The following is a 14,909-nucleotide window of genomic DNA, read 5'->3' on the forward strand; positions in this document are numbered from 1 at the left end:
GCTAGAAGATCGTTGGGTACAGCCGGGACCAGCTGCTTCGAAAGCATCACCAAACCAGGGATTCAAGCTTCAGGAGGCTAATTTGCATATTCCAGGTGCCTTCTGGGAGAAGCGAAGTCTCCCTAAGCTAGAAGATCGTTGGGTACAGCCGGGACCAGCTGCTTCGAAAGCATCACCAAACCAGGGATTCAAGCTTCAGGAGGCTAATTTGCATATTCCAGGTGCCTTCTGGGAGAAGCGAAGTCTCCCTAAGCTAGAAGATCGTTGGGTACAGCCGGGACCAGCTGCTTCGAAAGCATCACCAAACCGAATTTTTGCCTGTAGGACATTATTGCAAGAGAGCTTGGCTGAGTAGATTACACAAGAAGGAAAACACACAGCAAGTCAGCAGGATCTAGGAGCAACATGGCAGATGTGACAACCTACATGGTGAGCTGCAGCATGTGCTACATGTTCACAGATCGACCAGAAGAAGAATCCAATTTCACCTGTCAGAAGTGTAGACTAGTGGCCCTTTTAGAAGAAAAGGTGCGGGGTCTGGAAGAAAGAATAGCAACTTTGAAACTCATCAAAGAGAATGAAGACTTTCTAGACAGAACAGAAGCATCTCTACTGGTCACAGAAGGTGCAAAAAGTGTCAGAGAACCTCCAAAAGCAGATGAGTGGAAGCATGTGACCAAAAGAAGCAAGAAGACCATGGAGAAATCACCAACCACACAACTGAAGAACCGATATCAAATCTTTGTAGAGGATGAAGATGGCACACCTAAGAATGAAGCAATACCAGCAAGCAAAAAAGAAAAGGGCACACAGCAACAAGTGACAGCAAAAAGTACAGCCAAGAAGCAACGAAGAGTGGTGGTGCTGGGAGACTCACTACTGAGAGGCACCGAAGCAGCCATCTGCAGACCGGACATAACTGCAAGAGAAGTATGCTGCCTTCCAGGTGCGATGATCAAGGATGTGACCGATAGGATACCAAAGCTCTTCAGCTCCAAGGACGTCCACCCATTTCTTCTGATACATGTTGGCACCAATGACACGGCAAGGAAGGACCTACCGACAATCTGCAAGGACTTTGAAGAGTTGGGGAAGAAAGTAAAGGAACTGGATGCACAGGTAGTTTTTTCTTCTATCCTTCCAGTAGACGGGCATGGCACCAGGAGATGGAACAGGATCCTTGATGCAAACAACTGGCTAAGACGATGGTGCAGACAACAAGGATTTGGATTCCTGGACCACGGTGTGAATTACTGGTATGATGGACTCCTCGCCAGAGACGGACTACACCTCAACAAACCTGGGAAACACACATTCGCCAGAAGACTCGCTACACTCATCAGGAGGGCGTTAAACTAGAAGAAGAGGGGACGGGAAGAAAAACATTAGACTCGAACAAAGACGACCCAGGAAAACATACTCAGAAGGGAGGTAAGAACATTTCTAAAACAATCCACAGTGAGGAGATTGGAACAAAACAAAATCCTCTAAACTGCATGCTCGCAAACGCCAGAAGCCTGACAAACAAGATGGAAGAACTAGAAGCAGAAATATCTACAGGTAACTTTGACATAGTGGGAATAACCGAGACATGGTTAGATGAAAGCTATGACTGGGCAGTTAACTTACAGGGTTACAGTCTGTTTAGAAAGGATCGTAAAAATCGGAGAGGAGGAGGGGTTTGTCTCTATGTAAAGTCTTGTCTAAAGTCCACTTTAAGGGAGGATATTAGCGAAGGGAATGAGGATGTCGAGTCCATATGGGTTGAAATTCATGGAGGGAAAAATGGTAACAAAATTCTCATTGGGGTCTGTTACAAACCCCCAAATATAACAGAAAGCATGGAAAGTCTACTTCTAAAGCAGATAGATGAAGCTGCAACCCATAATGAGGTCCTGGTTATGGGGGACTTTAACTACCCGGATATTAACTGGGAAACAGAAACCTGTGAAACTCATAAAGGCAACAGGTTTCTGCTAATAACCAAGAAAAATTATCTTTCACAATTGGTGCAGAATCCAACCAGAGGAGCAGCACTTTTAGACCTAATACTATCTAATAGACCTGACAGAATAACAAATCTGCAGGTGGTTGGGCATTTAGGAAATAGCGACCACAATATTGTGCAGTTTCACCTGTCTTTCACTAGGGGGACTTGTCAGGGAGTCACAAAAACATTGAACTTTAGGAAGGCAAAGTTTGAACAGCTTAGAGATGCCCTTAATCTGGTAGACTGGGACAATATCCTCAGAAATGAGAATACAGATAATAAATGGGAAATGTTTAAGAACATCCTAAATAGGCAGTGTAAGCGGTTTATACCTTGTGGGAATAAAAGGACTAGAAATAGGAAAAACCCAATGTGGCTAAACAAAGAAGAAAGACAGGCAATTAACAGTAAAAAGAAAGCATTTGCACTACTAAAGCAGGATGGCACCACTGAAGCTCTAAAAAACTATAGGGAGAAAAATACTTTATCTAAAAAACTAATTAAAGCTGCCAAAAAGGAAACAGAGAAGCACATTGCTAAGGAGAGTAAAACTAATCCCAAACTGTTCTTCAACTATATCAATAGTAAAAGAATAAAAACTGAAAATGTAGGCCCCTTAAAAAATAGTGAGGAAAGAATGGTTGTAGATGACGAGGAAAAAGCTAACATATTAAACACCTTCTTCTCCACGGTATTCACGGTGGAAAATGAAATGCTAGGTGAAATCCCAAGAAACAATGAAAACCCTATATTAAGGGTCACCAATCTAACCCAAGAAGAGGTGCGAAACCGGCTAAATAAGATTAAAATAGATAAATCTCCGGGTCCGGATGGCATACACCCACGAGTACTAAGAGAACTAAGTAATGTAATAGATAAACCATTATTTCTTATTTTTAGTGACTCTATAGCGACAGGGTCTGTTCCGCAGGACTGGCGCATAGCAAATGTGGTGCCAATATTCAAAAAGGGCTCTAAAAGTGAACCTGGAAATTATAGGCCAGTAAGTCTAACCTCTATTGTTGGTAAAATATTTGAAGGGTTTCTGAGGGATGTTATTCTGGATTATCTCAATGAGAATAACTGTTTAACTCCATATCAGCATGGGTTTATGAGAAATCGCTCCTGTCAAACCAATCTAATCAGTTTTTATGAAGAGGTAAGCTATAGGCTGGACCACGGTGAGTCATTGGACGTGGTATATCTCGATTTTTCCAAAGCGTTTGATACCGTGCCGCACAAGAGGTTGGTACACAAAATGAGAATGCTTGGTCTGGGGGAAAATGTGTGTAAATGGGTTAGTAACTGGCTTAGTGATAGAAAGCAGAGGGTGGTTATAAATGGTATAGTCTCTAACTGGGTCGCTGTGACCAGTGGGGTACCGCAGGGGTCAGTATTGGGACCTGTTCTCTTCAACATATTCATTAATGATCTGGTAGAAGGTTTACACAGTAAAATATCGATATTTGCAGATGATACAAAACTATGTAAAGCAGTTAATACAAGAGAAGATAGTATTCTGCTACAGATGGATCTGGATAAGTTGGAAACTTGGGCTGAAAGGTGGCAGATGAGGTTTAACAATGATAAATGTAAGGTTATACACATGGGAAGAGGGAATCAATATCACCATTACACACTGAACGGGAAACCACTGGGTAAATCTGACAGGGAGAAGGACTTGGGGATCCTAGTTAATGATAAACTTACCTGGAGCAGCCAGTGCCAGGCAGCAGCTGCCAAGGCAAACAGGATCATGGGGTGCATTAAAAGAGGTCTGGATACACATGATGAGAGCATTATACTGCCTCTGTACAAATCCCTAGTTAGACCGCACATGGAGTACTGTGTCCAGTTTTGGGCACCGGTGCTCAGGAAGGATATAATGGAACTAGAGAGAGTACAAAGGAGGGCAACAAAATTAATAAAGGGGATGGGAGAACTACAATACCCAGATAGATTAGCGAAATTAGGATTATTTAGTCTAGAAAAAAGACGACTGAGGGGCGATCTAATAACCATGTATAAGTATATAAGGGGACAATACAAATATCTCGCTGAGGATCTGTTTATACCAAGGAAGGTGACGGGCACAAGGGGGCATTCTTTGCGTCTGGAGGAGAGAAGGTTTTTCCACCAACATAGAAGAGGATTCTTTACTGTTAGGGCAGTGAGAATCTGGAATTGCTTGCCTGAGGAGGTGGTGATGGCGAACTCAGTCGAGGGGTTCAAGAGAGGCCTGGATGTCTTCCTGGAGCAGAACAATATTGTATCATACAATTATTAGGTTCTGTAGAAGGACGTAGATCTGGGGATTTATTATGATGGAATATAGGCTGAACTGGATGGACAAATGTCTTTTTTCGGCCTTACTAACTATGTTACTATGTTACTATGTGTAGAAACGCTAGTGAAGTTCTGGGCCATGTGTAGACTCCCATATGAAATTCAGGGCCATGTGTGGGAACGCTAGTGAATTTTTGGGTCATGTGTGGTTACTGTAATAAAGCTACGATCAACATATATATTTTTCTCCTCTTCCTTTTCAGAACCAGAGCCGGCCTTCATCAACCAGGAAAAAGTAAAGAAGGAAGTCCAAGCTGACCTTGCAAAGAGCGCCACCCTGAGCTGTGAGGTCTCTGAGGAGAAGACAGAGGTGAAATGGTACAAGAGCGGGAAGCTGATCACCTCCAGCAAGAAACTGAAGGTGGAGTCTGAGGGCAAAAATCGTCGTCTGGTGGTGGAGCAGGTGGAGAAGAAAGATGCCGGAGAATACAGCTGTGAGGCAGCCGGACAAAAGATCAACTTCAATATCAACATCAAAGGTGAAACTTTGATGGTTATTCCTCCTCAGGCAGCCTTAATCTACTGACTCCACACATTGTCATCCATGTGCTAAAGCATTGTGGGTGTAGGTACTCTACTAAAGTTATGAGCCATGTATAGATCCTCTAGTGAAACTCTGGGCTATGTGTGGGCACTCTAAGGAAGTTCTGGGCCGTCAGTGGTTGCTACTATTATCATTGTGTTATGTTTTTCTTTTTTCAGAATCAGAGCCAACCTTCATCAACCAGGAAAAAGTGAAGAAGGAAGTCCAAGCCGAACTAGCAAAGAGTACCACACTGAGCTGTGAGGTCTCTGAGGAGAACACAGAGGTGAAATGGTACAAGGATGGAAAGCTGATCACCTCCAGCAAGAAACTGAAGGTGGAGACTGAGGGCAAAAATCGTCGCCTGGTTGTGGGGCAGGTGGAGAAGAAAGATGCAGGAGAGTACAGCTGTGAGGCAGCCGGAGAGAAGATCAACTTCAAGATCACCGTCAGAGGTGAAATTACAAACAGTTACTCCTCTTTAGAGCCTTGTATGAGTACTGTACTGAAGCTTTGGTTCATGTGTGGATACTCTAATGAAGCTCTGGACCACCTGTAGAAAATGTAGTGAAGCTCTGGACCACATGTAGAACATGTAGTGAAGCTCTGGACCACATGTCGTTGCTGTACTGAAGATACTATTAACACCATTATAATCTTTTCTTCCTTTTCAGAACCAGAACCGGCCTTCATCAACCAAGACAAAGTGAAGAACGAAGTCCATGCCGTCCTAACCAAGAGTGCCACCCTGAGCTGTGAGGTCTCAGAGGGTAAGACAGAGGTGAAATGGTACAAGGATGGGAAGCTGATCACCTCCAGCAAGAAACTGAAGGTTGAGACTGAGGGCAAATATCGGCGTCTGGTTGTGGAGCAGGTGGACAACAAAGATGCTGGAGAGTACAGCTGTGAGGCGGCTGGACAAAAGATCAACTTCAAGATCAGCGTCAAAGGTGAAATTATGAAAGGTTACGCCTCCTCAGGACCCTGTACAGTTATTCTAGTGAAGCTGTTGGTCATATGTAGGTAATCTGTTGAAGCACTGATTCATGTGTGACTCACTTTAGTGAAACACTGTGTCATTTTTAAATATGCTAGTGAAGCTCAGGGTGATATGTGGATACTGTGGTGAAGCTCTGGGACATGTGTAGATACACTGGTGAAGCTCTGGGAATTGTGTGGGTACTCTTGTGAAGCTGTGGGACACATGTGGAAACTCTAGTGAAGCTGTGGGACATGCCTGGGAACCTTAGTGAGGCTCTAGGCCATGTGTCGGTGCTTCAGTTATGTTACTATTAGTGTCAGTGCCTTTTTCTCTTTCAGAACCGGAACCGGCCTTCATCAACCAAGACAAAGTGAAGAAGGAAGTCCATGCCGTCCTATCCAAGAACGCCACCCTGAGCTGTGAGGTCTCAGAGGGTAAGACAGAAGTGAAATGGTACAAGGATGGGAAGCTGATCACCTCCAGCAAGAAACTGAAGGTGGAGACTGAGGGTAAATGTCGGCGTCTGGTGGTGGAGCAGGTGGAGAAGAAAGACTCCGGAGAGTACAGCTGTGAGGCAGCTGGACAGAAGATCAACTTCAAGATCAGTATCAAAGGTGAGATTATGAAGGCTTTTTCCTCCTTAGAACCTTGTGTGGGTCAACTACTGAAGCCTCCTGCCATTTGTCAGTCATCTAGTGAAGGTCTGGGCAGTGTGCGATTGCTTTACGAAAGCATGTATTATTGTCATTGTGTTGTGCTCTTCTCTTTCAGAACCAGAACCAGCCTTCTTCAACCAGGAAAAAGTCAAGAAAGAAGTTCAATCTGTCCTAACAGAGAGCACCACCCTGAGCTGTGAGGTCACTGAGGAGAAGACAGAAGTGAAATGGTACAAGGATGGGAAGCTGATCACCAACAGCAAGAAACTGAAGGTGGAGACTGAGGGCAAATATCGGCGTCTGGTGGTGGAACAGGTGGAGAAGAAAGATGCCGGAGAGTACATTTGTGAGGCGGCTGGACAAAAGATGAACTTCAAGATCAGTGTTAAAGGTAAAATTACGAAAGACCACTATTCATTAGAGACTTTTATGGCTACTCTAGTGAAGCTGTTGGCCATATATAAGTACTTTGAAGCTCTGATTCATGGGTGGATACTTTAGTGAAGCACTGTGTCATGTGTGAGTACTCTAGTGAAGCTTTGGACCATGTGTGGGTGATTTAGTGAGCTACTATTAATGTCAGAGTGTCAAATTCTATTTCAGAACCGGAGCCGGCCTTCATCAACCAGGACAAAGTGAAGAAGGAAGTACAAGCCATCCTAACCAAGAGCGCCACTCTGAGCTGTGAGGTTTCAGAGGGGAAGACAGAGGTAAAATGGTATAAGGATGGGAAGCTGATCACCTCCAGCAAGAAACTGAAGGTGGAGACTGAGGGCAATTATCGTCATCTGGTGGTGGAGCCGGTGGAGAAGAAAGATGCCGGAGAGTACAGCTGTGAGGCAGCCGGACAAAAGATCAACTTCAAGATCAGCGTCAAAGGTGAGATTATGAAGGATTTTTCCTCCTCAGAACCTTGCGTGGGTCCTCTACTACTGAAGCCCTGGTTCAATGTTTGGGTCTTCTACTTAAGCACACCACATTGTGTGGGTCCTCTAGTGAAGGTCTGGGCTGTGTGTGATTGCTTTATTAAAGTTTGTATTATTGTCATTGTGTCACGCTCTTCTCTTTCAGAACCTGAACCGGCCTTCATCAACCAGGACAAAGTCAAGAAAGAAGTTCAGTCTGTCCTAACAGAGAACGCCATCCTGAGCTGTGAGGTCTCTGAGGAGAAGACAGAGGTGAAATGGTACAAGGATGGGAAGCTGATCACCTCCAGCCAGAAACTGAAGGTGGAGACTGAGGGCAAATATCGGCGACTGGTGGTGGAGCATATGGAGAAGAAAGATGCCGGAGAGTACAGCTGTGAGGCAGCTGGACAGAAGATCAACTTCAAGATCAACGTCAAAGGTGACTTTCATGTTTTAAATTATTCAGGATTTCTCAGGGAAGAGATTCCGGGGGGGTTGACCTCCAATCAGGCCAATGTTATCTTCACAGAAGCCACCAGCCAGTTTCACTCCTTCATACAGTCAGGACTCCACTAAAGGCCCTTACACGAGCCACTAATCAGTGTAAACATTATGAGAATCACCTGACGAACTAACAAAATAAGGTTTCATTGGGTGATTGGATATTTTTATTTGTTTGCATAAAAATTTACGGTTATCAGCAGCACATTTATTATGTTTATTATAAATAAACATAATAAATTATTATTTATTTATTATGATGGAATATAGGCTGAACTGGATGGACAAATGTATTTTTTCGGCCTTACTAACTATGTTACTATGTTACATTGCCCCATGGAGAAAGTTGATGTGCTGCCGAGACTGTACTGTATATAGGTTATATAGAAAATGTTCAGCACAGCCAAAAGGAGGAGGTGCACGGTCATAGGTTCCCAAGCCTTTATGTAAAATGCAAGTGACTAGCACACTCCAAAAGTGTTGTGATGCAAAGTGGAGGTTTTATTTACATACAGTATTCACAAACGTTTCGGTCGTTACTGGACCTTCATCAGTGTACTAATATACTAGTATGCTTAGAGAAGCCCCGAGTAGCAAAGTTAGATTGCATCAATAAGAAGCCTGAAGACATATAGGTCGCGGGGGTAGGCACAAGCCGCAGAGATACAATGTAGCTGGGGCCACACGGTATACACCGCCAGTCTGGGCTGCAAGAATAGTGCGCACTATCCGCCTCATCCGCAACAGGAAGCACGCGGTGTCCACCGCAAGTGCAGGCTCACTTGCGGTGGACACCGCGTGCTTCCTGTTGCTGATGCTAGTATATTAGCACACTGATGAAGGTCCAGTAACGACTGAAACGTTTGTGAATACTGTATGTAAATAAAACCCCCACTTTGCATCACAACACTTTTGGAGTGTGCTAGTCACTTGCATTGTACTGTATATAGGAACATGGGAAGAATGGATGCATGGCACTCCTGTATGGTGGGTGGTTGGGTAGGGTTCAACTCTGTGCAATAATAGAGCAGAAAAACAATCTAATGTGCTGCCATTTTGGTCTTATGAAGTCACTCTGGCTCTAGCTCACCAGTATATGTCCATGACCACCATAGGTTCTCCAAGCACCACACTAGGTCTAACCAACTCTCTTTTCATTGGTACCAAAACTATTATCTTCTGAGGATCTGGAGTCTCCAGAAGTGAAATACTTGGTCCTACACTGACCCCTCTTTTCTATAGACAGGACATAGCAACCACACAACGAACCCCATTTCCACTTGTACCTGCAGCATTCTTTACAGATTCCCCTTACCCCTCTTTGAACCCAATCTATGGGAGCTGCTCCATGTCTCCGGCCTAGGTCTTATCTCTGTTCAGTACAGGGGGCTTCTACCTCTCATGTGTCTGTCACACACTGACTCGCTTCCTGGCATCAGCCCTTTACATGAGCTCCCTAGTTCCTGTATCTGTTAGTATTACAGAGAGGGACACCAATAAGGAGAAAAGGTTACCCCTGACACCCAACCTCCGAAATCATGCTCCAGAATCTGGTGGAGGACGTTAAAGTAATCTATGTTTAGGACCTCGGGTGAAAAGTGGGATCGGTCTTGTGGAACACAGCAGCCCTTCATGTGTGACTCATCAGATATAAGATCTTTATTTTTTTTTTATTTCAGAACCAGAAGCCAAATTCCTGAAGAAGTCTGAACAGAAAGAAGCGGTCATTGTACAAGAACACGAGGACATCGCCCTGCTGACCTCTGTCCACCCCCACAACGCTCAGGTCAAATGGTCGAAAGATGGTGCCGAACTGAGCGCTTCCAAAAAGTACCAGATATCTGCAGACGGCGACTCCAGGACTCTCACTGTGAAAACTGCAGAAAGCAAAGACAGCGGTGTGTACGCCTGCAGCACTGGAAGTGACAAGCAGGAGTTCCGGGTGCAAGTCAAAGGTTAGACATCATCTTATACAGGAAATCCGAATGCTTCCTCTCTTATCTCCTGTGAGTTTAGGTGCCTCCACCCTTCTATGAGTCCGGACTCCTCCTCTCTTATCTTCTATGAGTCCGGACACCTCCTCCTTAATCTTCTATGAGTCCAGACGCCTCCTCTCTTATCTTCTATGAGTCTGGACACCTCCTCCCTTATCTTCTATGAGTCTGGACACCTCCTCCCTTATCTTCTATGAGTCCGGACTGTTGTGATCCGGTGACCTAGGAGCTGCATGAGAACTTTCACTGAAGAAAGTGGCCACTGTACTGACCGCAATCCTGAACTTAACACCGCAACTAGAAGTAGCCGTGGAGTGTACCTAACACACCTAGACACCGCGTCACAGCCGGAGGACTAAATACCCCTAAAGATGGAAATTGGAATACTATCTTGCCTCAGAGAAAATCCCCAAAGGATAGACAGCCCCCCACAAATATTGGTGGTGAGTCGGAGAGGAAAAAACATACACAGGCAGAAAAACAGGATTTAGCACAGGAGGCCACTCTAGCTAGATAGAACCGGATAGGACAGAGTTCTGTGCGGTCAGTATTAAAACCCTTCAAAACATACACAGCAGAATATACAAAAAACTTCCTACATCTACTAAAAGATGTAGGAGCGTAAATCTGCAACTCAAGTGAATCATACAATCAGAGCAGGAATAAAACTGAAACAAGCACACAGCAGTGTGCCACAGATACAAAAACCAAACACTTATCTTTGCTGAATTTGGCAGCAACAGGAGAAGCCAGAAAGTGATCCAACACTTCACAAGGAACATTGACAACTGGCAAGGGCTAAAGGATCCTGCACACCTAAATATCCCAGTCAGAATTGTAATCATCCGATACACCTGGCCAGGACTGCGAGTCAGAGACAACTGCATTCCCACCAACAACCACTGGAGGGAACCCAAGAGCAGAATTCACAACAGTACCCCCCTTTGAGGAGGGGTCACCGAACCCTCACCAGGGCCCCCAGGACGATCAGGACGAGCCAGATGAAAGGCACGGACCAAATCAGCAGCATGGACATCAGAGGCAAAAACCCAAGAATTATCCTCCTGGCCATAACCCTTCCATTTGACCACGTACTGAAGCTTCCGCCTCGAAAAACGGGAATCCAAAATCTTCTCAACAACATATTCCAACTCCCCATCAACCAACACAGGGGCCGGAGGATCAACAGAGGGAACAACGGGCTCCACATATTTCCGCAAAAAAGATCTATGGAAGACATTATGGATAGCAAAAGAGGCCGGAAGCGCCAGGCGAAAAGACACCGGATTAATAATCTCAGAAATCCTATAAGGACCAATAAACCGAGGCTTAAACTTAGGAGAAGACACCTTCATAGGAACATGACGGGAAGATAACCAGACCAGATCCCCAACCCGAAGCCGGGAACCAACACACCGACGACGATTAGCAAAACGTTGAGCCTCCTCTTGAGACAACACCAACTTGTCCACCACATGAGCCCAAATCTGCTGCAACCTGTCCACCACAGAATCCACACCAGGACAGTCAGAAGGCTCAACCTGCCCAGAAGAAAAACGAGGATGAAAACCAAAATTACAAAAGAAAGGCGAAACCAAGGTAGCAGAACTAGCACGATTATTTTTGGCAAACTCGGCCAATGGCAAGAAGGCCACCCAATCATCCTGATCAGCAGACACAAAGCATCTCAAATAAGTCTCCAAGGTCTGATTAGTTCGCTCGGTCTGGCCATTTGTCTGAGGATGAAATGCAGAAGAAAAAGACAAATCAATGCCCAGCCTAGCACAAAAGGCCCGCCAAAACCTAGAAACAAACTGGGAACCTCTGTCGGACACAATATTCTCCGGAATCCCATGCAAACGAACCACATGCTGAAAAAACAACGGAACCAAATCCGAAGAGGAAGGCAATTTAGGTAAGGGCACCAAATGAACCATCTTAGAAAACCGGTCACAAACAACCCAGATAACAGACATCTTCTGGGAGACCGGAAGACCAGAAATAAAATCCATCGAAATATGCGTCCAGGGCCTCTCAGGGACTGGCAATGGCAAAAGCAACCCACTAGCACGGGAGCAACAAGGCTTGGCCCACGCACAAGTCCCACAGGACTGCACAAAAGAACACACATCACGTGACAATGAAGGCCACCAAAAGGACCTACCAACCAAGTCTCTGGTACCAAAAATGCCAGGATGACCGGCCAACACGGAACAGTGAACCTCAGAAATCACTCTACTAGTCCATCTGTCAGGAACAAACAATTTCCCCACTGGACAGCGGTCAGGTTTGTCAGCCTGAAATTCCTGAAGAACCCGTCGTAAATCAGGGGAAATGGCAGAAAGGACCACCCCCTCTTTCAGAATACCGACCGGCTCTAAGACCTCAGGAGAATCAGGCAAAAAACTCCTAGAGAGAGCATCAGCCTTAATATTCTTAGAACCCGGAAGGTACGAGACCACGAAATCAAAACGGGAAAAAAACAAGGACCATCGAGCCTGTCTAGGATTCAGCCGTTTAGCAGACTCGAGGTAAATCAAATTCTTATGATCGGTCAAGACCACAATACAGTGCTTAGCTCCCTCAAGCCAATGTCGCCACTCCTCAAACGCCCACTTCATAGCCAACAACTCCCGATTGCCGACATCATAATTGCGTTCAGCAGGCGAAAACTTACGGGAAAAGAAGGCACACGGTTTCATTAAGAAACCATCAGGATCCCTCTGAGACAAAACGGCCCCTGCCCCAATCTCAGAAGCGTCAACCTCAACCTGAAACAGAAGAGAAACATCTGGTTGGCGCAACACCGGAGCAGAAGTAAATCGACGTTTAAGCTCCTGAAAGGCAGAGACAGCCGCAGAGGACCAATTCGCCACATCAGTGCCTTTCTTCGTCAAATCGGTCAAGGGTTTAACCACGTTGGAAAAATTAGCAATGAAACGGCGATAAAAATTTGCAAAACCCAAAAATTTCTGAAGGCTCTTCACGGATGTGGGCTGAATCCAATCATGAATGGCCTGAACCTTAACCGGATCCATCTCTATAGACGAAGGAGAAAAAATGAAGCCCAAAAATGAGACTTTCTGTACCCCAAAGAGACACTTAGACCCTTTCACAAACAGGGCATTGTCACGAAGGATCTGAAATACCATCCTGACCTGTTGCACATGAGACTCCCAATCATCGGAAAAAATCAAAATATCGTCCAAATATACAATCAAGAATTTATCAAGATAAGTCCGGAAGATATCATGCATGAAGGACTGAAAAACAGATGGAGCATTAGAGAGTCCGAATGGCATCACAAGGTATTCAAAATGGCATTCGGGCGTGTTAAACGCAGTTTTCCATTCATCACCTTGCTTAATACGAACAAGATTATATGCCCCCCGAAGGTCAATCTTAGTAAACCAACTAGCTCCCTTAATCCTAGCAAACAAATTGGAAAGCAAAGGTAAAGGGTATTGAAACTTGACCGTGATTTTATTCAAGAGGCGATAATCAATACAAGGTCTCAAGGAACCATCTTTTTTAGCAACAAAAAAGATCCCCGCTCCCAACGGTGAAGAAGATGGCCGAATATGCCCTTTCTCCAAAGACTCCTTAATATAGCTCCGCATGGCGGTATGTTCAGGCACAGATAGATTAAAAAGTCGACCCTTAGGAAACTTACAGCCTGGAATCAAGTCAATAGCACAATCGCAGTCCCTGTGCTGTGGAAGGAAACTGGACTTGGGCTCATCGAATACATCCTGAAAATCAGACAAAAACTCTGGAATTTCAGAAGGTGAAGAAGAGGAGATTGACATCAAAGGAACATCATTATGAACCCCCTGACAACCCCAACTAGTCACAGACATGGACCTCCAGTCCAACACAGGATTATGTACCTGCAACCATGGAAAACCCAGCACGATAACATCATGCAGGTTATGCAACACCAGAAATCGACAATCTTCCTGATGAGCTAGCGCCATGCGCATGGTCACCTGTGTCCAAAACTGGGGCTTATTTTTAGCCAAGGGTGTAGCATCAATGCCCCTTAAAGGAATAGGGTTCTGCAAAGGCTGCAAGGGAAAACCACAACGCTTGGCAAACTCAAAATCCATTAAATTCAAGGCGGCGCCTGAATCCACAAACGCCATGACAGAAAATGATGACAATGAGCAGATCAAGGACACAGATAACAGAAATTTAGGTTGTACAGTACTGATGGTAATTGAACTGCCGATCCTTTTTGTCCGCTTAGGGCAGACAGAAATTACATGAGAAGCATCGCCACAATAATAACACAACCTATTTTGACGTCTGAAACCTTGTCGTTCCGTTCTAGACAGAATTCTATCACATTGCATAGGCTCAGAAATTTGCTCTGAGGATAATGCCACAGCGCACACAGTTCTGCGCTCCCGCAGGCGTCGGTCAATCTGAATGGCCAGAGACATAGAATCACTCAGACTGGAAAGCGTGGGAAACCCCACCATAACATCTTTAACGGATTCAGAAAGCCCCCTTCTGAAAATTGCCGCCAAAGCATCATTATTCCATTTAGTCAACACAGACCATTTTCTGAATTTCTGACAATACAATTCTGCCGCCTCTTGACCCTGAGACAGGGCCAACAAGGTCTTCTCAGCTTGATCCACAGAATTAGGTTCATCATATAATAATCCTAAAGCCTGAAAAAAGGAGTCAATATTAAGCAAAGCCGGATTCCCAGATTCCAGGGAAAACGCCCAATCCTGCGGGTCGCCACGCAGCAGGGAGATTACGATCTTTACCTGCTGAATGGAATCACCAGAGGATCGAGGTCTCAGGTCAAAAAACAGTTTACAGTTGTTTTTAAAACTCAAAAATTTAGACCTGTCACCAGAAAACAAATCAGGAGTAGGAATCTTCGGTTCTAAAGCAGGAGTCTGAACAATATGATCAGAAATACCTTGCACCCTAGCAGCAAGCTGGTCTACACGAGAAGCTAATTCCTGAACATTCATGCTTGCACCAGGCTC

General features: G+C 44.9%; 1 protein-coding gene across 1 annotated transcript in view; it reads left to right on the forward strand.

The window, feature by feature from the left end:
* OBSCN (obscurin, cytoskeletal calmodulin and titin-interacting RhoGEF) overlaps nt 1-14,909 on the forward strand; it is a 655,700-nt gene that overhangs the window by 109,516 nt on the left and 531,275 nt on the right. Inside the window, exons 10-17 of the mRNA XM_069730488.1 lie at nt 4,540-4,815; nt 5,039-5,314; nt 5,534-5,809; nt 6,180-6,455; nt 6,613-6,888; nt 7,101-7,376; nt 7,569-7,844; nt 9,586-9,861. Of these exons, the coding sequence (XP_069586589.1) occupies nt 4,540-4,815; nt 5,039-5,314; nt 5,534-5,809; nt 6,180-6,455; nt 6,613-6,888; nt 7,101-7,376; nt 7,569-7,844; nt 9,586-9,861 (2,208 nt within the window). The remainder of the gene's footprint in view (nt 1-4,539; nt 4,816-5,038; nt 5,315-5,533; nt 5,810-6,179; nt 6,456-6,612; nt 6,889-7,100; nt 7,377-7,568; nt 7,845-9,585; nt 9,862-14,909) is intronic.

This window comes from Ranitomeya imitator, chromosome 6 (genome assembly GCF_032444005.1).
Source record: "Ranitomeya imitator isolate aRanImi1 chromosome 6, aRanImi1.pri, whole genome shotgun sequence".
NCBI classification, from domain to species: Eukaryota; Metazoa; Chordata; class Amphibia; order Anura; family Dendrobatidae; genus Ranitomeya; species Ranitomeya imitator.